This window comes from Saccoglossus kowalevskii, chromosome 1 (genome assembly GCF_978046115.1).
Source record: "Saccoglossus kowalevskii chromosome 1, keSacKowa6.1, whole genome shotgun sequence".
Classification (NCBI taxonomy): Eukaryota; Metazoa; Hemichordata; class Enteropneusta; family Harrimaniidae; genus Saccoglossus; species Saccoglossus kowalevskii.
Window position 1 is genome coordinate 46,953,789 of NC_140641.1, and position 22,029 is coordinate 46,975,817.

A 22,029-nucleotide genomic window follows, 5' to 3' on the forward strand; every position below is an offset into this window, starting at 1 on the left:
TACAAGGAACATGGGACAGATGGGGTCAGTGAGAGGTTTTCTGTAGATCATACAAACTGGGATTGCTTACAAGGAACATGGGACAGATGGGGTCAGTGAGAGGTTTTCTGTAGATCATACAAACTGGGATTGCTTACAAGGAACATGGGACAGATGGGGTCAGTGAGAGGTTTTCTGTAGATCATACAAACTGGGATTGCTTACAAGAAACATGGGACAGATGGGGTCAGTGAGAGGTTTTCTGTAGATCATACAAACTGGGATTGCTTACAAGGAACATGGGACAGATGGGGTCAGTGCGAGGTTTTCTGTAGATCATACAAACTGGGATTGCTTACAAGGAACATGGGACATGGGACATGGGACAGATGGGGTCAGTGAGAGGTTTTCTGTAGATCATACAAACTGGGATTGCTTACAAGGAACAGGGGACAGATGGTGTCAGTAAGAAGTTTTTCTGCAGAACACACAATGTGGGATTGCAACTTTAAAACCATAGTATGCTTGAGGTAATTGTGTAGCATTTAACACGCATATTTTGTTAATGCTAAATCCAGTCTGTTTAATCCCACCATTTTTCTGACAGAGATACATCAGGAAGTCAAGAAACCATATAATAAAACTTTGGAAAGGATTAGAGAAAAATTACTTGGACAGAACGAATTGTTAAACAATGATGTCAACACACAAGTTTCATTGCAGGCAAGACAACAGAACATTTTGTCCATTCTGTCATCTTTTTGCATATAAATGGTTAATGTGTGGTACCAGAACACTATTTTGTTCATTGCAACATTGTGTCCTATCCTTATGATTTTAAGTGAATAACTCATGACAGTTTATGCAGTAAACTAAGTAACCAGATTTCCATTGTGGTAGTATTTTAATATTAGGAAATCAAGTATAAGTATTATCCAGTATAATATATACAGAACATCTCACATTACATAATGACAGCATGCATGAGAATATTGGTTGTAACAAAAAGATGGACGTGTTTACTTTTGTCGTTTCTTTTTATGTGAGCTAGATTTTCTTGGTGATCTAGAGCGTGATCTACGATGTCTGCGAGGTGAATGTGAATGGGACCTTGATCTACGTGATCTTCGTGGTGATCTAGACCGCGATCTTGATTTATGTGATGTTTTAAACCGATGTGATTTTCTGCCCGGTGATCTGGACCTAGATTTCCTTTTTCGTCTTCTACTACTGCTGCTGATGAGAAGAGGAGACTGTGATTGAGGAGACTGTTCTCGATATGATGATGATGGAGACTGAGAACTACGTCGTGAACTACCATATCGATCCGATGATGGTGAACTCGATCTTGACTTGTATTTTCCATGTGGACTAGGAGATCTACTTGAGCTTCTTCTACGTTTTTTACCATATGGTGATCCTTCACTTGGTGGTGAGGAAGCAAATTCCTTCACTCTCCGCTTCTCCCACTCTCGAATTCTATCTCTCTCTTTTTCTCTTTCCTTCTCTTTTTCCTAAAATTAATAGATTAGAATATAAAGTAAGACAAAAATACTGCACAGTGAACAAATATATAATATTAAAAAGAAACTACTTGCTAACCTTTTGTAACAACTTGGCTCTGTAATGTGCAACTTGTTCAGTTATTGTCATGCTTCTTTTTCTATTTCTTTTACCAGCTTCCAATTCATCTTGAAACTTCAAAACTTTCAACTGTGGAAAAATCAAACAAAACAAGCCATGCATGGCACAGTCCCCGTTAGTTATCAAATTTAAGATATATAGTTATATAGCTGGAATATAACCATGTCAGGAATATGATTTTTTAACATTAAAATCATTGATATTTGTATCTGATTGTCAAACAAGTACTTGTCCATATTGAGAGATATTGCTCTGGAACAGCATTCAAAATCAACAATTTTTAATACATGTATATATAACATGATGTATAACGAATATATACAAGCAGCCTGTCGGCTGAGATAGCTCCGCTGTTAGCAATGCACATGGCAATTAAAGAACAGAAGATATCATTAGAAAATGAACAAATCTGAGAGAGGTCCACATGTAGTACATATATGTATAATATATCAAAGCAATTGGACTTGCGGTTTTCAACAAGAAGTCGAAAATATCACTTTTTACCAAAAATTACAAAAATATTCATCAAAATTAGAGAATTAAAGATATCATTATGAAATGAACAAATCTGAGAGAGGTCCACATGTAGTACGTATATATGTAATATCAAAGCAATTGGACTTGCGGTTTTCAACAAGAAGTCGAAAATATCACTTTTTACCAAAAATTACAAAAATATTCACCGAAATTAGAGAATTAAAGATATCATTACAAAATGAACAAATCTGAGAGAGGTCCACATGTAGTACCTATATATGTAATATCAAAGCAATTGGACTTGCGGTTTTCAACAAGAAGTCGAAAATATCACTTTTTACCAAAAATTACAAAAATATTCACCGAAATTAGAGAATTGAAGATATCATTACAAAATGAACAAATCTGAGAGAGGTACACATGTAGTACCTATATATGTAATATCAAAGCAATTGGACTTGCGGTTTTCAACAAGAAGTCGAAAATATCACTTTTTACCAAAAATGACAAAAATATTCACCAAAATTAGAAAATTGAAGATATCATCATGAAATGAACAAATCTGAGAAAGGTCTACCCAAGGTACATATACACCAAGTATCAAAGCATTCAGGCTTGTAGTTTTCAAGAAGAAGTCAAAAAAGTAAAACATTGACACGGACGACGACGGACAATCACTCATATGATAAGCTCCGCTCGACAAAGTCGACAGCGGAGCTAAAAATTTGAATATAATCAGTCAAAGCATATAAGAGATATGGCTCTCGAAGCCCAATCATTAAAACAAAATGGCCGCCAGTCAGCTATTTTAAATCCAATCTGAAAAATAAAATGACATGCATCAGGAACCTGTAATCTCTAATGTATGTTATATGTTTGAACAAAATCCATCCATAAATGCCAGAAATGCTTGATATTTGATGATTTTTTTAGCACAAAAATGGGCACTATTTGACCATTTTGAATCAGAATGTGAAACAAATTGATGTATATGTATAATATTATTATGATGCATGTGTGAATTTTGAAAGTAATTGGTCCAAGATGTAGGTCCGGGCGCACACACAGATGAGTTTGAATGACCCTCAATGAGCTCAATGGGTTAATGAAACTATATTTCAACCTCAGGAGGGGTGAACATTTGTATAATTCCACATGATGCAAGCCAAGCTGTTAATAATTGCATTAACAGCTAAGTAAACAACTCAAATCCAACTGCGACAAAATAAAACTTACCTCAATTTCTCTAAGCTTAGCTCTTCTTCCTTCAGACATTTCAGTCATCTTTAAAGAACTAGAACTATTTTCTCTATCTGGACTGTCTGGTTCAGCTTCAGCTTCCTCTTCTTCACATGCATTCTCCTCATGCTCTGATCTGGAATGAAACAAACACTGAATGTGGTTCAGACACAGATGACCTGTCTTGTCCTGGTTTGTAAAAGACAGCACATAATGTCATTGGCAAATAAGTGGTGGAAACAGATGAGCATAGGAAACCATGTCATGCCTTATCGAGTAGCTTATAATGAGCTGCTCAACTTACTCTTGTTTTTCTTCCTCTTGCTCTATCTCATCCTCCTCTTTTTTGTGCTCTAACATGTCCCACTTGGATGTTGTCATAGCTTGTGCTTCTAATTCAGATTCATCAACAGTTTCCCACCTTGAGGGCGCTATTTTTGGTACTTTCTCATCCAGTGGACTGCCATCTAAATTTTCTTCTTTTACTAGATGCACAAAGGAACATAATTGATCTGTTTGTCATATAATATGCTTACCTACCATCCACATATTACGTCATATACTATGATTACCTACCATCCACATATTGAGTCATATACTATGATTACCTACCATCCACATATTACGTCATATACTATGATTACCTTCCACCCACATATTGAGTCATATACTACGATTACCTACCATCCACATATTGAGTCATATACTACGATTACCTACCATCCACATATTGAGTCATACACTACGATTACCTACCATCCACATATTGAGACATACACTACGATTACCTACCATCCACATATTGAGTCATATACTACGATTACCTACCACCCACATATTGAGTCATATACTACGATTACCTACCATCCACATATTGAGTCATACACTACGATTACCTACCATCCACATATTGAGACATACACTACGATTACCTACCATCCACATATTGAGTCATATACTATGATTACCTACCATCCACATATTGAGTCATATACTATGATTACCTTCCCTCCACATATTGAGTCATATACTATGATTACCTTCCATCCACATATTGAGTCATATGCTACGATTACCTTCTATCCACATATTGAGTCATATACTGATTACCTACCATCCACATATTGAGTCATATACTAGTACTATGATTACCTTCCATCCACATATTGAGTCATATACTATGATTACTTACCATCCACATATGGAGTCATATACTATGATTACCTTCCACCCACATATTGAGTCATATACTATGATTACCTACCATCCACATATTAAGTCATATACTACGATTACCTACTATCCACATATTGAGTCATATACTACGATTACCTACCATCCACATATTGAGTCATATACTACGATTACCTTCCACCCACATGTTGAGTCATATACTACGATTACCTTCCACCCACATATTGAGTCATATACTACGATTACCTTCCATCCACATATTGAGTCATATACTGATTACCTTCCATCCACATATTGAGTCATATACTACAATTACCTACCATCCACATATTGAGTCATATACTATGATTACCATCCATCCACATATTGAGTCATATACTATGATTACCTACCATCCACATATTGAGTCATATACTATGATTACCTACCATCCACATATTGAGTCATATACTATGATTACCTACCATCCACATATTGAGTCATATACTATGATTACCTTCCATCCACATATTGAGTCATATACTATGATTACCTACCATCCACATATTGAGTCATACACTACGATTACCTACCATCCACATATTGAGTTATATGCTATGATTACCTTCCATCCACATATTAAGTCATATACTACGATTACCTACCATCCACATATTGAGTCATACACTATGATTACCTACCATCCACATATTGAGTCATATACTACGATTACCTTCCACCCACATGTTGAGTCATATACTACGATTACCTTCCATCCACATATTAAGTCATACACTATGATTACCTACCATCCACATATTGAGTCATATACTACGATTACCTTCCACCCACATGTTGAGTCATATACTATGATTACCTACCATCCACATATTGAGTCATACACTACGATTACCTACCATCCACATATTGAGTTATATGCTATGATTACCTTCCATCCACATATTAAGTCATATACTACGATTACCTACCATCCACATATTGAGTCATACACTATGATTACCTACCATCCACATATTGAGTCATATACTACGATTACCTTCCACCCACATGTTGAGTCATATACTACGATTACCTTCCATCCACATATTAAGTCATACACTATGATTACCTACCATCCACATATTGAGTCATATACTACGATTACCATCCATCCACATATTGAGTCATATACTATGATTACCTTCCATCCACATATTGAGTCATATACTACGATTACCTTCCATCCACATATTAAGTCATATACTACGATTACCTACCATCCACATATTGAGTCATACACTACGATTACCTACCATCCACATATTGAGTCATATACTATGATTACCTACCATCCACATATTGAGTCATATACTACGATTACCTACCATCCACATATTAAGTCATACACTACGATTACCTACCATCCACATATTGAGTCATACACTACGATTACCTACCATCCACATATTGAGTCATATACTATGATTACCTACCATCCACATATTGAGTCATATACTATGATTACCTTCCCTCCACATATTGAGTCATATACTATGATTACCTTCCATCCACATATTGAGTCATATGCTATGATTACCTTCCATCCACATATTAAGTCATATACTACGATTACCTACCATCCACATATTGAGTCATACACTACGATTACCTACCATCCACATATTGAGTCATATACTATGATTACCTACCATCCACATATTGAGTCATATACTATGATTACCTTCCATCCACATATTGAGTCATATACTACGATTACCTACCATCCACATATTGAGTCATATACTGTAGAATACTTTATTTTCGCTTGGAATTTATTTTCGCTATTTTCGCTGAAGGGATGATTTCGTGAAAATAAAATCCAGCGAATATACTTTTTTTCCTATATTCCACATTAAACTCATGAAAAATCAGTGAAAATAAATTCAAAGCAAAACGCCCAAAAAGCCTTTTCAGCGAAAATTAATTCCAGCGAAAATAAAGTATTCCACAGTACTACGATTACCTACCATCCACATATTGAGTCATATACTATGATTACCTACCATCCACATATGGAGTCATATACTATGATTACCTTCCATCTACATATTTAGTCATATACCGTATTACCCCGGGCACGCACCCAGAGGCCTGAACATACAAAATCGGGAAAAATTGGGGGTGGGCGCTTACCCGAGGACCACCCCAAAAAAGATTTAAACAAGCAGCCTCTCAGCTGAGATAGCTCCACTGTTAGCGATGCAAATTTCAATTAAAGAACAGAAGATATCATTAGAAAATGAAAATTAATGTTTTCAACAAGAATTCAAAAATATCATTTTTCACCATAAATGATTGTGGTTTTTAACAAGAAAATATCACTTTTTATGAAAAATGACAAAAATATTCACCAAAATTAGATAATTAAAGATATCATTACAAAATGAACAAATCTGAGAGAGGTCCACATGTAGTATCTATATATGTAATAATATCAAAGCAATTGGACTTGTCGTTTTTAACAAGAAGTCGAAAATATCACTTTTTACCAAAAATGACAAAAATATTCACCAAAATTAGAGAATTAAAGATATCATTACAAAATAAACAAATCTGAGAGATTTCCACATGTAGTACCTATATATGTAATATCAAAGCAATTGGACTTGCGGTTTTTAACAAGAAGTCGAAAATATCACTTTTTACCAAAAATGACAAAAATATTCATCAAAATTAGAGAACTAAAGATATCATTACAAAATGAACAAATCTGAGAGAGCTCCACATGTAGTACCTATATATGTAATATCAAAGTAATTGGACTTGCGGTTTTTAACGAGAAGTCGAAAATATCACTTTTTACCAAAAATGACAAAAATATTCACCAAAATTAGAGAATTGAAAATATGATCATGAAATGAACAAATCTGAGAGAGGCCTACCCAAGGTACATATACACCAAGTATCAAAGCAATCAGGTGTGTAGTTTTCAAGAAGAAGTCGAATAAGTAAAACATTGACACGGACAACGACGACGACAGACAATCACTCATACGATAAGCTCCGCTCGACAAAGTCGACAGCGGAGCTAAAAAGTTGTTTCTGTGATCGTATGGTAAGGTCAAACAAAGGAATTCTTTCGTACACTTTGTACATGTACTTATTTCTTGATTTATGTGAGGTTTCAATAAACGTGAGCACTCGGTCAAGAACTGTGGGAACACTAAGACACAGGGTCGAATTTCAAGAATAAAACTTGTTTTATGTCAGGGAATGAAGTCGTATTACTCACTGAAATTGGCTACAAAGTATTGTAATCAATGCACGGTTACTTTTTTAGTAACCGTGATCAGTGCAAGTTGAAACGACCGAGATAAACTACCGCTTGTAATCCAAGATGGCGATGACCTCATTAGCATAATTTTGTTCATGCACGTATTGATACATCGCATCATAATTACTGAAGAATAGCAGACAGGGTTATGAAACAAATAAACCTTTTATTACTGATGTGAAATGTTTACAAACTATTGTGAATACATAAACATATCCAAATGGGTGGACCTCATTAACATGCTTTATTCACGCACCCACACACATGACAAAATTATGATGCAACAAGTTCCCATCGTCGGCATGCCTCATTATGGTTATGGTAATGGACTTGAGGTTGGCAAAATGTTCTTTCTTCAACGACAAATGCACATGACGGTAATGCCATAGCTGTGATGAAAACAGGGGGGTGGGCGCTTGCCCAGGGAGGAGCGTGTGCCCGGGGTAATACGTTACTATGATTACCTACCATCCACATATTGAGTCATATTCACCAATTAATTACATGTTTACCTGTGAGCTGCATCATGTTTAAGTCATATATTATGTTTACATGTTAGTCAACTTACATGGAATGCCATCAATGTCTTGATTCAAATCAATTGGTATGCCGTCTAAATCCTCTTTAAGTGGCACTCCATCAATTGGCTCAATGTCAATATTAGAAGGTACTGTTTCTTCTTCAACAGTAGGAACACCATCCAAATCTTCAGAAACGGGGACACCATCATAATTCTCTTTTTTTTTTACCTGCATTGAGTAAATTATAGTTAATGATTATTTGACATTCATAGGTGACAATTCTGTTTTCAGGATACCAAACTCATAGTGATTATTAAATACCATTTGTACAGGAATTTGTGGAATATCATCTTTCACTGGATCCTCAAGTATGTCTCTTTCCATAATATTGGCTGTAATCAGACCCAAGAATATGTTCTGCAGTCGGATGAGAAACTCCTGGGGATAAATGGTCCAGTCTTCCCAAGCACGAAAGCAAGCCATTACTTTTTGCTAAAAAACAATACAAAATCAAAGAAGGCTTAGAAAGAGCTCCCATGTGCTGAGAGTTTTGGAGACACATTCAAGAATAATTCGGAATTACTTGTACTTGATTGAAATACATTTGTAGTGATGGAAAAGCTGAAAACTAATAATGCAAATGAGAAAATTAATATGAACAGATCTGAGTGTAAAACTAATGAGGTCTGCGCAATGTAACAGACCATCTATGTACCAAGTTTTATTGAAATGTGATTGGAACCAAAAAAAATTATGAATTATTATGCTAATTAGGGAATTAATATAAACAGATTGTAACCCCAAACTTATCAAGTTTGTACAAATCCTTAGAGCATCGTTGTACCAAGTTTTATTGAAATGGAATAATTAGTACTTTAGATATCAGTGTGATAGCATAAAAGTGGTTAATTATGCAAATTAGTAATTAATATGTACAAATTTTAACCCACAATTATTCAGTCTATTGTCCTACCACATCAATGTACAAAGTTTCATTGAAATGTGATGATTAGTACTTGAGAAATCAGTGTGAAAGCTGAAAATTAACTAATTATGCAATTTAGGTGATTAATATGCACAAATATTTATCCCCCCAAAAATGAATCTCTGCATAGTCCTTGAGTATCTATGTACCAAGTTTCATTAAAATGTAATGCTTACTACTTGAAACATCAAAAGCTGAAAATTAATTAATTATGCAAATCAAGTAATTAATATGCACTGATATTACCTTAAAAACTATCAGATATGTGCAGTGTCCTATGACATCTATGTACCAAGTTTCATTGAAATGTGATGATTAGAACTTTATCAGTGGAAAAACCGAAAATTCACTAATCAGTATGCAAATTAGGTAATTAGTAATTACGTAATTTTTACCAAAAACCAATCAAAAACTTGCATTAGTTCACAGCATCTATGTACCAAGTTTCATCAAAATCCAATGAGTGGTTGTTTAGATATCAGTGGAACAGTCATTTAACAGCTGAAAATTAGCTAATTATCATGCAAATTAAGTAATTAATATGCACAGATTTTTACCCAAAACTAATCAAATCCGCGGACAAGTTCAAAGCATCAATATACCAAGTTTCATCAAAATCCAATGAGTGGTTGTTTAGATATCAGTGAAACAGTCATTTAACAGCTGAAAATTAGCTAATTATCATGCAAATTAAGTAATTAATATGCACAGATTTTTACCCAAAACTAATCAAATCCTCGGACAAGTTCAAAGCATCAATATACCAAGTTTCATCAAAATCCAATGAGTGGTTCTTTAGATATCAATGGAACAGTAATGTAACAGCTAAAAATTAGCTTATTATCATGCAAATTAGGTAATTAATATGCATGGAATTTTACCAAAACCTAATCAAATCTGCGCATTGGCCCAGAGCATCTATGCATCAAGTTTCAACAAAAACTGATATATGGTTCTTGAGATATCAGTGGAACAGACGGACACACACACACACACACATATATACATACACACACACACACACACATACATACAGACACACTAACTGCAAAGACTCCCATTTTGTGCTTCGCACATGGGAGTCAAAAACCAAGTGTAACAAATGATAGATTGCCAGTTTTGATTGAAAAAAAGGAATGAATTTGAAGGCATTTTGAGGCTGCAGGTGTATTATCCAGATTATATGAAGGGGCAGCAATACGTAATCCAACACTAATTATGTCTTTCATTACATCCAACCAATCAGTATCAACTAGACTTTCTCTACTGTCAATCAGATACAATTTTGTTCATGTTTCATTTGATTACTTGTTTAAGTTGTTCATGTTTCATTTGATTACTTGTTTAAGTTGTTCATGTTTCATTTGATTACTTGTTTACGTTGTGGCATTCTGCTTAATTAAATCATAAAAGTTTATTTTTGAGAAATAACTTATTACAACAGTATATTACTGTTCACCTCTGTTCAAAAGCTGAACTGTAAACAAACAAAATGGCTGACAGGCTGAGGGATTAGCATATGTCGCTGTAAATCCATTTTTTGCAAGCCGAAAAAAATGACGTAAAAGTAAGGTAAACTATGCTTGTGTTTATTTTGTTGGTTACAGCAACAAAAGTCTTCCACAAATGTATAATTTCTATTTAACAACAATTTACATACCATCTGAATTTATGGTGTAAATATGGGTAGGGTTTGTGGGAAAACAGTTGAAGGCAAAATCTTTATCATTATCTTCGTTTTAGATCGTACGATAACTCTTGATGCAAAGCAATTTCCATTTCAGCAAAATTTGACCTGAAACATCCCTTGACCTAACAGGTCAATCAAAATGCTGTATCGTACTTCCGATCATTGACAATGTAATTATTTTTTATGCAATGCGGAAGTGAATTACCATGATGTTAATATGCTATCTCTGTTAGCACTGATTTCAATGCAAAAATCAAAGAAAGCTTAGAAAGAACTCCCGTGTGCTGAGAGTATTGAAGACACATTAAAAATTAATTAAAAATTACTTGTACATGAGATATTGATGGAAAAGCTGAAAACTAATTATGTAAATCAGGTAACTAATATGAACAGAACAGAACAAAAAAATTATGAATTATTATGCTAATTAGAGAATTAATATGAACAAATTTTAACCCCAAATTAATCAGGCCTGTCTATTGTTCTAGAGCATTTATGTACCAAATTTTATTCAAATGTGATGATCAGTAATTGAGATATCAGTGTTAATTAATTATGTTAATTAGGAGATTAATAAGCATTAAATATTTATCAAAAACTAACTGGGTTTCTGCATAGTTCTCTTTAAAAGTTTCATTAAAATCCAATTTGTGGTTCTTTATATATCAGTGGAACATTATGCAAATTAGGTAATTAATATCCAATTAAAACTAATCAGGTCTCTGCATAATCCTAGAAGATCTATGTAGCAAGTCTCATTGAAATATGATGATTACTACTTGATATATCAAAAGCTGAAAATTAATTAATTATGCAAATTAGGTAATTAATATGTACTCATATTACCCTAAAAACTATCAGGTCTGTGCAGTGTCCTATGACATCTATGTACCAAGTGTCATTGAAATGTGATGATTACTACTTGAAATATCAAAAGCTGAAAATTAATTAATTATGCAAATTAGCTAATTAATATATACTGATATTATCCTAAAAACTATCAGGTCTGTACAGTGTCCTATGACATCTATGTACCAAATTTCATTGAAATGTGATGATTACTACTTGAAATATCAAAAGCTGAAAATTAATTAATTATGCAAATTAGATAATTAATATGTACTCATATTACCCTAAAAACTATCAGGTCTGTGCAGTGTCCTATGACATCTATGTACCAAGTGTCATTGAAATGTGATGATTACTACTTGAAATATCAAAAGTTGAAAATTAATTAATTATGCAAATTAGCTAATTAATATATACTGATATTACCCTAAAAACTATCAGGTCTGTGCAGTATCCTATGACATCTATGTACACAATTTCATTAAAATGTGATGATTACTACTTGAAATATCAAAAGCTGAAAATTATGCTAATTAGGTAATTAAAATCCAATTAAAACTAATCAGATCTCTGCATAATCGTAGAAGATCTATGTAGCAAGTCTCATTGAAATATGATGATTACTACTTGACATATCAAAAGCTGAAAATTAATTAATTATGCAAATTAGGTAATTAATATGTACTGATATTACCCTAAAAACTATCAGGTCTGCGCAGTGTCCTATGACATCCATGTACCAAGTTTCATTGAAATGTGATGATTACTACTTGAAATATCAAAAGCTGAAAATTAATTATGCAAATTAGCTAATTAATATATACTGATATTACCCTAAAAACTATCAGGTTTGTGCAGTGTCCTATGACATCTATGTACCAAGTTTTATTGAAATATCAGTGGAAAAGCCGAAAATTTATTAATCATTATGCAAATTAGGTAATTAATATTGTACAGATTTTTACCCAAAACTAATCAAATCTGTGCATTAGTTTGGAGCATCTGTGTGCCAAGTTTCATCAAAATCCAATGAGTGGTTCTTTAGATATCAGTGGAACAGTCATGGAACAGCTAAAATCCAGCTAATTATCATGCAAATTAGGTAATTAATATGCATGGATTTTTACCAAAACCTAATCAAATCTGCGCATTGGCCCAGAGCATCTATGCACCAAGTTTCATCAAAAACTGATGTATGGTTCTTGAGATATCAGTGAAACAGACGGACACACATACACACATACACACACACACACACACACACACCCATACAGACACACTAACTGCAAAGACTCCCTTTTTGTGCTTCGCACACAGAAGTCAACAACAATGTTCCCCCCCTAAAAACTGGTGATTCACAATTTTCTAAAGGTAAACTGAGTGTGGAGAAAATATTCAACACCTTTCACAGTTGCCAACAGGTCACGAATGGTTTACTTGTTAACATCCAATTAAGAATAGTCTCCATGAACATTGAATATTCAGAAAGGTAAAACGATGTTCAATGACAAGGTTGCATGACTTGATGGTCACATTTTTGGCATTTCGAAAGCTACCACTCCAAGATATTTGACATACTTCAGTAGTGAGTTATTTATAGGTCAAAATTTTGACCATTCTCACGTCTTTCTCACATACGCGAGTTGGGCCGGAAATCAACCATTGTCACGTAATTACTTTTTCGTGCGGGAGTTTGACAGTTTCGGGTCAGTTCTCACGTGCGTGAGAATGATTGTTTTCTAGTGTGTTCTCACATAAAAAGAAAAATGCGTGAGAACCCTTGATATGCGAGATGACTGTTTTCAAGTATGTTCTCACGTAAATTTGAACAACGTTTATACATCCATCAATTCCACGTATGTGAGAATGGCTGTTTACGAGTATGTTATCCCGTAAATTTGAACAACGCGACTTCGCATCAATTCCACGTACGTGAGAATGGCTTAACACATATTTATGCTTTGGTTGACAGCAATTCTCAAAAAAAAAAAAGACGACCTGCAAAACTTTATACAATTGTCAGACATGCAGCGAATAGTATGCTTTTGTAATATATGCAGTTTCAGTGGCTTTGCTTTCCAAGAAAAAAATTCTGGCTCTGCACCTGAAAAAAACCAAAAACATTTAGTCAAAAGTAAGCAGAGGTTGTAGCATATATGCTCCCATTAGCTGTTAAATTTAATTAAAAAAGATATTTGTGTACCGTCTTTTCAGTACGAAAACATATTACTTACTATATTTATACCAGCCAGAAAGAAATTGCAAGTTTTCACTGAGCAATTAGGAATATACATGGACAACAATTGATGCATGTCTCGCAATATACTGTTTGAAAGGCTGCAAGATGTAATGAAGTAGCAAACCAATCACTACTCGAGTCGGACTGGCTGGGAAACTGCACAATACATACAAAAATGTATGTAGATGATATATGAGCAGCTCCACCAAATTTAAAAATAATTTTTTCCATAGTTATGACTCTAATGTGAATGTGATTTTCCACTCCTTAGCAATAGTAGTTAGAGTATTGTATTGTACTGTATCGTACAAGTTTATTGTGATTCTATGTGTTTGTAATATTATTTAGCTTTATTTAGCATTCTGTTTAGTTGGTTAACTTTACTGTATCTTAATGTAGTTTATTTTAATTTTATACGACCATAGAACAACTCACTGTAGTTTGTTTTAATATTGAATAAAAATTAAAATCAGCCACTGTATAGTGGTGACGTATTGCGCGAAATTGTTGCAAGGACAATACTTTTCTTGATTTGCGTGTCGTCGTGCATCAATAAAAAATGCATGGAATGGTCAGCAGTATCGATCAAGTTCATCTAGTGTGACATTCGTGGCTGGCGACAAGATGCCGTATAATCGTTTAAATAGGCGTCAAGAAGGAGTGAAATGCCCTAATTTGGTTCTATTTGGCGTCATGAAATGTTGGAAAATTACAGTCAATCAAAAAAACTGTTCACATGACAACAAAAAATATTCACTATATTTATTATGCATTATTTTTTTGTTGGTAGCAAATGATCACGGTACGGTAGCTTACTTGTTTTCGAAGTGTTGTAATTGTTGATTAGTACTCAGTAGTGATTATATTAACGTACAAAAAATAAATTCGTTGAATTGTTATGAAATGCAAATAAAATTCAACTTAGTTTTATCGTAAGCAAATGTTTTTAGTTACATGTTAACGCTCGATGAGACGATATCCGCCAAGTTATCCATGTTCACGACACGTGTTTATTGACCAGATAGGTCAAGTCGCTAATCAACCAATCAAAATGCTGGATGGTGCCCATGTGCTCAAATTACCATAAAGCATTTAAATATGACTGTTCAGTGACCTCATGGTGAAAGCAACACGAAAGACCAGATTTACCGATGTTTTAGTGCGATCTTTTGGCTTCGTTTCTCATGCGGAAAAAGGCATGGTTTTTTTAATCGGATTTAGAAAAATAAATAAACGTACCGTCCCAAATAAAAATGTACCGGGTGGAATATTTCTGTGGAAAAAATAAACGTACCGGTACGTTTATATTGGGACATTTAGCGTTGTGGGCCATCTCTCCTGAGCAGCGACATATTTTTAACTTCGCCTATTGCATGAACAGTGGATTACGTAAATAAACCAACACTTTCAATGAGTACATGCCGACCCAACTAAACTTGTTTATGGCTGTTTATGAACAGCGAGGACGCATCTCATAGAACAATAGCTGTGGAAATCATAAACAAATGTAAATGTTGCGGAAATCAAGCATGGCGATAATGATTTTGAGCGAGGCAGAGTCTGGCAAGCGTCTCAGAGCAGCATTGCGCCAACACCACCACGACCACGACGTTTGAATCCCGGTGAGAGCACTGCAAACCTCTTAAATCACGAGGTGAACTTTCAATTTACACAATACATAATCAGTTCCTACAACCATAATAAAGAGGCAGTTTTTCTGGCGAAACTTTCGCCAGGTTAGCAATAGTTTCTCACGATCACCAAACCCGAGACACAAACGGTAATACCATAACAAGCACAGTTTCTTACCTTTGAAATTGACGAGACACAATTTTGTCCATATAAGCGTTGCGCAAATAAAGATACAATTCCGGGATACAATATCCTCACAAAAATAACTGATTTCCACCGAGACGAGAACTTGCGTAAGCGTCATCAAAACTCTGATTAAACTCGGGTAATTTCGAGAAAAGTCGGATTTTGAAGGAAAAATGTTAAAAATCAAGGAAAAACACAGTGAAACTTTGAAAAAAATAACTTGATGTGCACAATAGCACCATCAATTTCTGTCTCTGTACCAACTCTGAACTGAATTGGATCACACATTGTGTGAGAAAAAGCTGGTAACATAAAAATGTGCACACACATTTGCACAGACACGACCCAAATTAATACAAAGTTAAACTACTCAACTTGCATTAAATTAGAGCACAAGTCACATTGGAGTGTAACCCCCCCCCCTTATTTCTAGAACAAAACTCTTAATTTATTGTTACAGAAACTGAATGTTTATAACTAAACAATAATTTCAATTAAGCATTGACAAAAAATTAAAAAAAAAACTTACCTTAAATTGTTCAGCTTTAAGACGTCCTTCGATGCACTGGTATGTTTCACGCATGTCACCAAACACCTCAGGAAGTTTTGTTTCAAAGAATTTTCTAAAGAACGATGCATTGGGTACCTTGGCACTAGAGTTATATAGAATATCAGAAACTAAAAATAATCTACCAATCTGTAAATGAAACATAAGCACATATGATACATTAACAGTAACAACAAGCCATGCATAGCACAGTCCCCGTTAGTTATCAAATTTAAGATATATAGTTTTGTTTATAGTTAATATACTTGGAACATAAACATGTCAGAAATATGGATCCAGAAAATGATGCTTGATTAAAATGATTGACATCTTGTGTCTGATTGTCAAACTAGTACTTGTCCATATTGAGAAATATTGATCTGGACCAGCATTAATTAAAACAAAATGGCCACCAGTCGGCCATTTTGAATACATCTATATATCTACAACATAATGTAAAACGAATATATAAAATTTGAACATAATCAGTCAAAGCATATCAGAGATATCGCTCTAGAAGCGCATTCATTCAAACAAAATGACTGCCAGTCAACCATTTTGAATCCGATCTGAAAAATATAATGCATCAGGAACTCATAATGTCCAACCTAATACCAAGTTTGAAAAAAATACATCCATAAATGCCAAGATCAAGTTCTGGAATGCGAGAAAAGCTTGATTTTTGATGATATTTAGCACAAAAACTGCTGCCATTTGGCCATTTTGAATCAGATAGTCAAACCAATATATCTATGTCATAATGTATAATGAATATATAAAATTTGAACATAATCAGTCAAAGCATGGCAGAGATATAGCACTAGAACTGCATTCATGAAAACAAAATGTCTGCCAGATGGCCATTTTGAATCTTATCTGAAAAACAAAATAACATGCATCAAGATCCCATAATGTCCGAAGTTTGAACAAAATCCATCTGTAAACAGCCGAGAAATGCATAATTTTGATGATTTTTCAGTACAAAGGTGGCCGCTGTTTGGCCATCTTGAATCAGATAATGAAACATGCATATGTACATATGTATAATATTATTATGATGTATGTGTGAAGTTGGATTGTGATTGGTCCAAGCATGTCTAAGATACAGGACAGACGGACACACAGAGGTCAATCAGTCCGAACGGGGTCTAAGAATGATGACGATATCCATTTACTGTGGAATACTTTATTTTCGCTGGAATTAATTTTCGCTGAAAAGGCTGTTTGGGCGCTTTGCTTGGAATTTATTTTCACTGATTTTTCATGAGTTTAATGTGAAATATAGGAAAAAAAGTATATTCGCTGGATTTTATTTTCACGGAATCATCCCTTCAGCGAAAATAGCGAAAATAAATTCCAAGCGAAAATAAAGTATTCTACAGTACCTTTGATTCAGACAAGGCCAAAATCCAATTAAGTGGTACAATATTTTTGCAGCTTGGAAAGGTAAGCCAATGACACACCATCATACAAAAAGCTTAGCACACCTTTAATCTCTGTGTTGTAGATGACTGCTTACCTTTTTTGGTACTGGTGTTTGTAGAATAGACAGTGATTCAGCAATACAATCCACAATCTCTTCAGCAGACTCAGCGTGATCCAAACAATATACCATGGTATCACCAATACAAACTCTTTCTGGTGTTATCTGACGTAACATATCTTCCAATTTGTCTCTTTGGCTATAATAACATATATGAAGAATTTAACATTATTTAACATCATGTCATGTAATACCACATGTTATGTAACACAACATTTCATATAATACTAAATAACATTATTTAACATCATGTCATGTAATACCACATGTTATGTAACACAACATTTCATATAATACTAAATAACATTATTTAACATCATGTCATGTAATACTACATGTTATGTAACACATTTTATATAATACTAAATAACGTTAGTTAACATCATGTCATGTAATACCACAAGTTATGTAGCCCATTTCATATAATATTAAATAACATTATTATACCACATGTTATGTAACACATTTTATATACTAAATAACATTAGTTAACATCATGCCATGTAATACTACATGTTATGTAACACATTTCATATAATACTAAATAACATTATTTAACACCATGTCATGTAATACCACATGTTATGTAACACATTTCATATAATACTAAATAACATTATTTAATATCATGTCATGTAATACCACATGTTATGTAGCCCATTTCATATAATATTAAATAACATTATTTAACATCATGTCATGTAATACCACATGTTATGTAACACATTTCATATAATACTAAATAACATTATTAAACATCATGTCATGTAATACTACATGTTATGTAGCACAACATTTCATATAATACTAAATAACATTATTTAACATCATGTCATGTAATACCACATGTTATGTAACACAGTTCATATAATATTAAATAACATTATTATACCACATGTTATGTAACACATTTTATATACTAAATAACATTAGTTAACATCATGCCATGTAATACTACATGTTATGTAACACATTTCATATAATACTAAATAACATTATTTAACACCATGTCATGTAATACCACATGTTATGTAACACATTTCATATAATACTAAATAACATTATTTAATATCATGTCATGTAATACCACATGTTATGTAGCCCATTTCATATAATATTAAATAACATTATTTAACATCATGTCATGTAATACCACATGTTATGTAACACATTTCATATAATACTAAATAACATTATTTAACATGATGTCATGTAATACCACATGATATGTAACACAGTTCATATAATACTAAATAACATTATTAAACATCATGTCATGTAATACTACATGTTATGTAGCACAACATTTCATATAATACTAAATAACATTATTTAACATCATGTCATGTAATACCACATGTTATGTAACACAGTTCATATAATACTAAATAACATTATTAAACATCATGTCATGTAATACTACATGTTATGTAGCACATTTCATATAATACTAAATAACATTATTTAACATCATGTCATGTAATACTACATGTTATGTAACACATTTTATATAATACTAAATAACATTAGTTAACATCATGTCATGTAATACCACATGTTATGTAACACAACATTTCATATAATACTAAATAACATTATTTAATATCATGTCATGTAATACATGTTATGTAGCACAACATTTCATATAATACTAAATAACATTATTTAACATCATGTCATGTAATACTACATGTTATGTAACACATTTTATAGAATACTAAATAACATTAGTCAACATCATGTCATGTAATACCACATGTTATGTAACACAGTTCATATAATACTAAATAACATTATTTAACATGTCATGTAATACTACATGTCATGTAGCACATTTCATATAATACTAAATAACATTATTTAACATCATGTCATGTAATACTACATGTTATGTAACACATTTCATATAATACTAAATAACATTATTAAACATGTCATGTAGCACAACATTTCATATAATACTAAATAACATTATTAAACATGTCATGTAGCACAACATTTCATATAATACTAAATAACATTATTTAACATCATGTCATGTAATACCACATGTTATGAAACACATTTCATATAATACTAAATAACATTATTTAATATCATGTCATGTAATACCACATGTTATGTAGTCCATTTCATATAATACTAAATAACATTATTTAACATCATGTCATGTAATACCACATGTTATGTAACACATTTCATATAATACTAAATAACAATATTTAACATCATGTCGTGTAATACTACATGTCATGTAACACATTTCATATAATACTAAATAACATTATTTAACATCATGTCATGTAATACTACATGTCATGTAGCACATTTCATATAATACTAAATAACATTATTTAACATCATGTCATGTAATACTACATGTTATGTAGCACAACATTTCATATAATACTAAATAACATTATTTAACATCATGTCATGTAATACTACATGTTATGTAACACATTTTATATAATACTAAATAACATTAGTTAACATGTCATGTAATACTACATGTCATGTAGCCCATTTCATATAATATTAAATAACATTAGTTAACATCATGTCATGTAATACCACATGTTATGTAACACATTTCATATAATACTAAATAACATTATTTAACATCATGTCATGTAATACTACATGTCATGTAGCACATTTCATATAATACTAAATAACATTATTTAACATCATGTCATGTAATACTACATGTTATGTAACACATTTCATATAATACTAAATAACATTATTTAACATCATGTCAAGTAATATCACATGTTATGTAATACCACATGTTATGTAGCCCATTTCATATAATATTAAATAACATTATTTAACATCATGTAATGTAATACCACATGTTATGTAGCACATTTCATATAATACTAAATAACATTATTTAACATCATGTCATGTAATACCACATGTTATGTAACACAACATTTCATATAATACTAAATAACATTTAATATCATGTCATGTAATACCACATGTTATGTAACACATTTCATATAATACTAAATAACATTATTTAACATAATGTCATGTAATACTACATGTCATGTAGCACATTTCATATAATACTAAATAACATTATTTAACATCATGTCATGTAATACTACATGTTATGTAACACATTTCATATAATACTAAATAACATTATTAAACATGTCATGTAGCACAACATTTCATATAATACTAAATAACATTATTTAACATCATGTCATGTAATACCACATGTTATGTAACACAACATTTCATATAATACTAAATAACATTATTTAATATCATGTCATGTAATACCACATGTTATGTAGCCCATTTCATATAATATTAAATAACATTATTTAATATCATGTCATGTAATACCACATGTTATGTAGCCCATTTCATATAATATTAAATAACATTATTTAACATCATGTCATGTAATACCACATGTTATGAAACACATTTCATATAATACTAAATAACATTATTTAACATCATGTCATGTAATGTAATACCACATGTTATGTAGTCCATTTCATATAATACTAAATAACATTATTTAACATCATGTCATGTAATACCACATGTTATGTAACACATTTCATATAATACTAAATAACATTATTTAACATCATGTCATGTAATACTACATGTCATGTAGCACATTTCATATAATACTAAATAACATTATTTAACATCATGTCATGTAATACCACATGTTATGTAACACATTTCATATAATACTAAATAACATTATTAAACATCATGTCATGTAATACTACATGTCATGTAGCCCATTTCATATAATACTAAATAACATTATTTAACATCATGTCATGTAAGACCACATGTAGCCCATTTCATATAATACTAAATAACATTATTTAACATCATGTCATGTAATACCACATGTTATGTAACACATTTCATATAATACTAAATAACATTATTTAACATCTTGTCATGTAATACCACATGTTATGAAACACATTTCATATAA

General features: G+C 32.4%; 1 protein-coding gene across 1 annotated transcript in view; it reads right to left on the bottom strand.

Annotated features, from left to right (window-relative positions):
• Positions 1-864: 864 nt before the first annotated feature.
• LOC100378132 (U2 snRNP-associated SURP motif-containing protein-like) overlaps positions 865-22,029 on the bottom strand; it is a 78,920-nt gene continuing 57,755 nt past the window's right edge. The window contains exons 15-22 of the mRNA XM_085502668.1: positions 18,015-18,177; positions 16,478-16,645; positions 8,689-8,859; positions 8,415-8,595; positions 3,644-3,824; positions 3,337-3,475; positions 1,582-1,692; positions 865-1,493 (exon numbers count right to left, since the gene is read on the bottom strand). Of these exons, the coding sequence (XP_085358794.1) occupies positions 999-1,493; positions 1,582-1,692; positions 3,337-3,475; positions 3,644-3,824; positions 8,415-8,595; positions 8,689-8,859; positions 16,478-16,645; positions 18,015-18,177 (1,609 nt within the window). The 3' untranslated portion in view covers positions 865-998. The remainder of the gene's footprint in view (positions 1,494-1,581; positions 1,693-3,336; positions 3,476-3,643; positions 3,825-8,414; positions 8,596-8,688; positions 8,860-16,477; positions 16,646-18,014; positions 18,178-22,029) is intronic.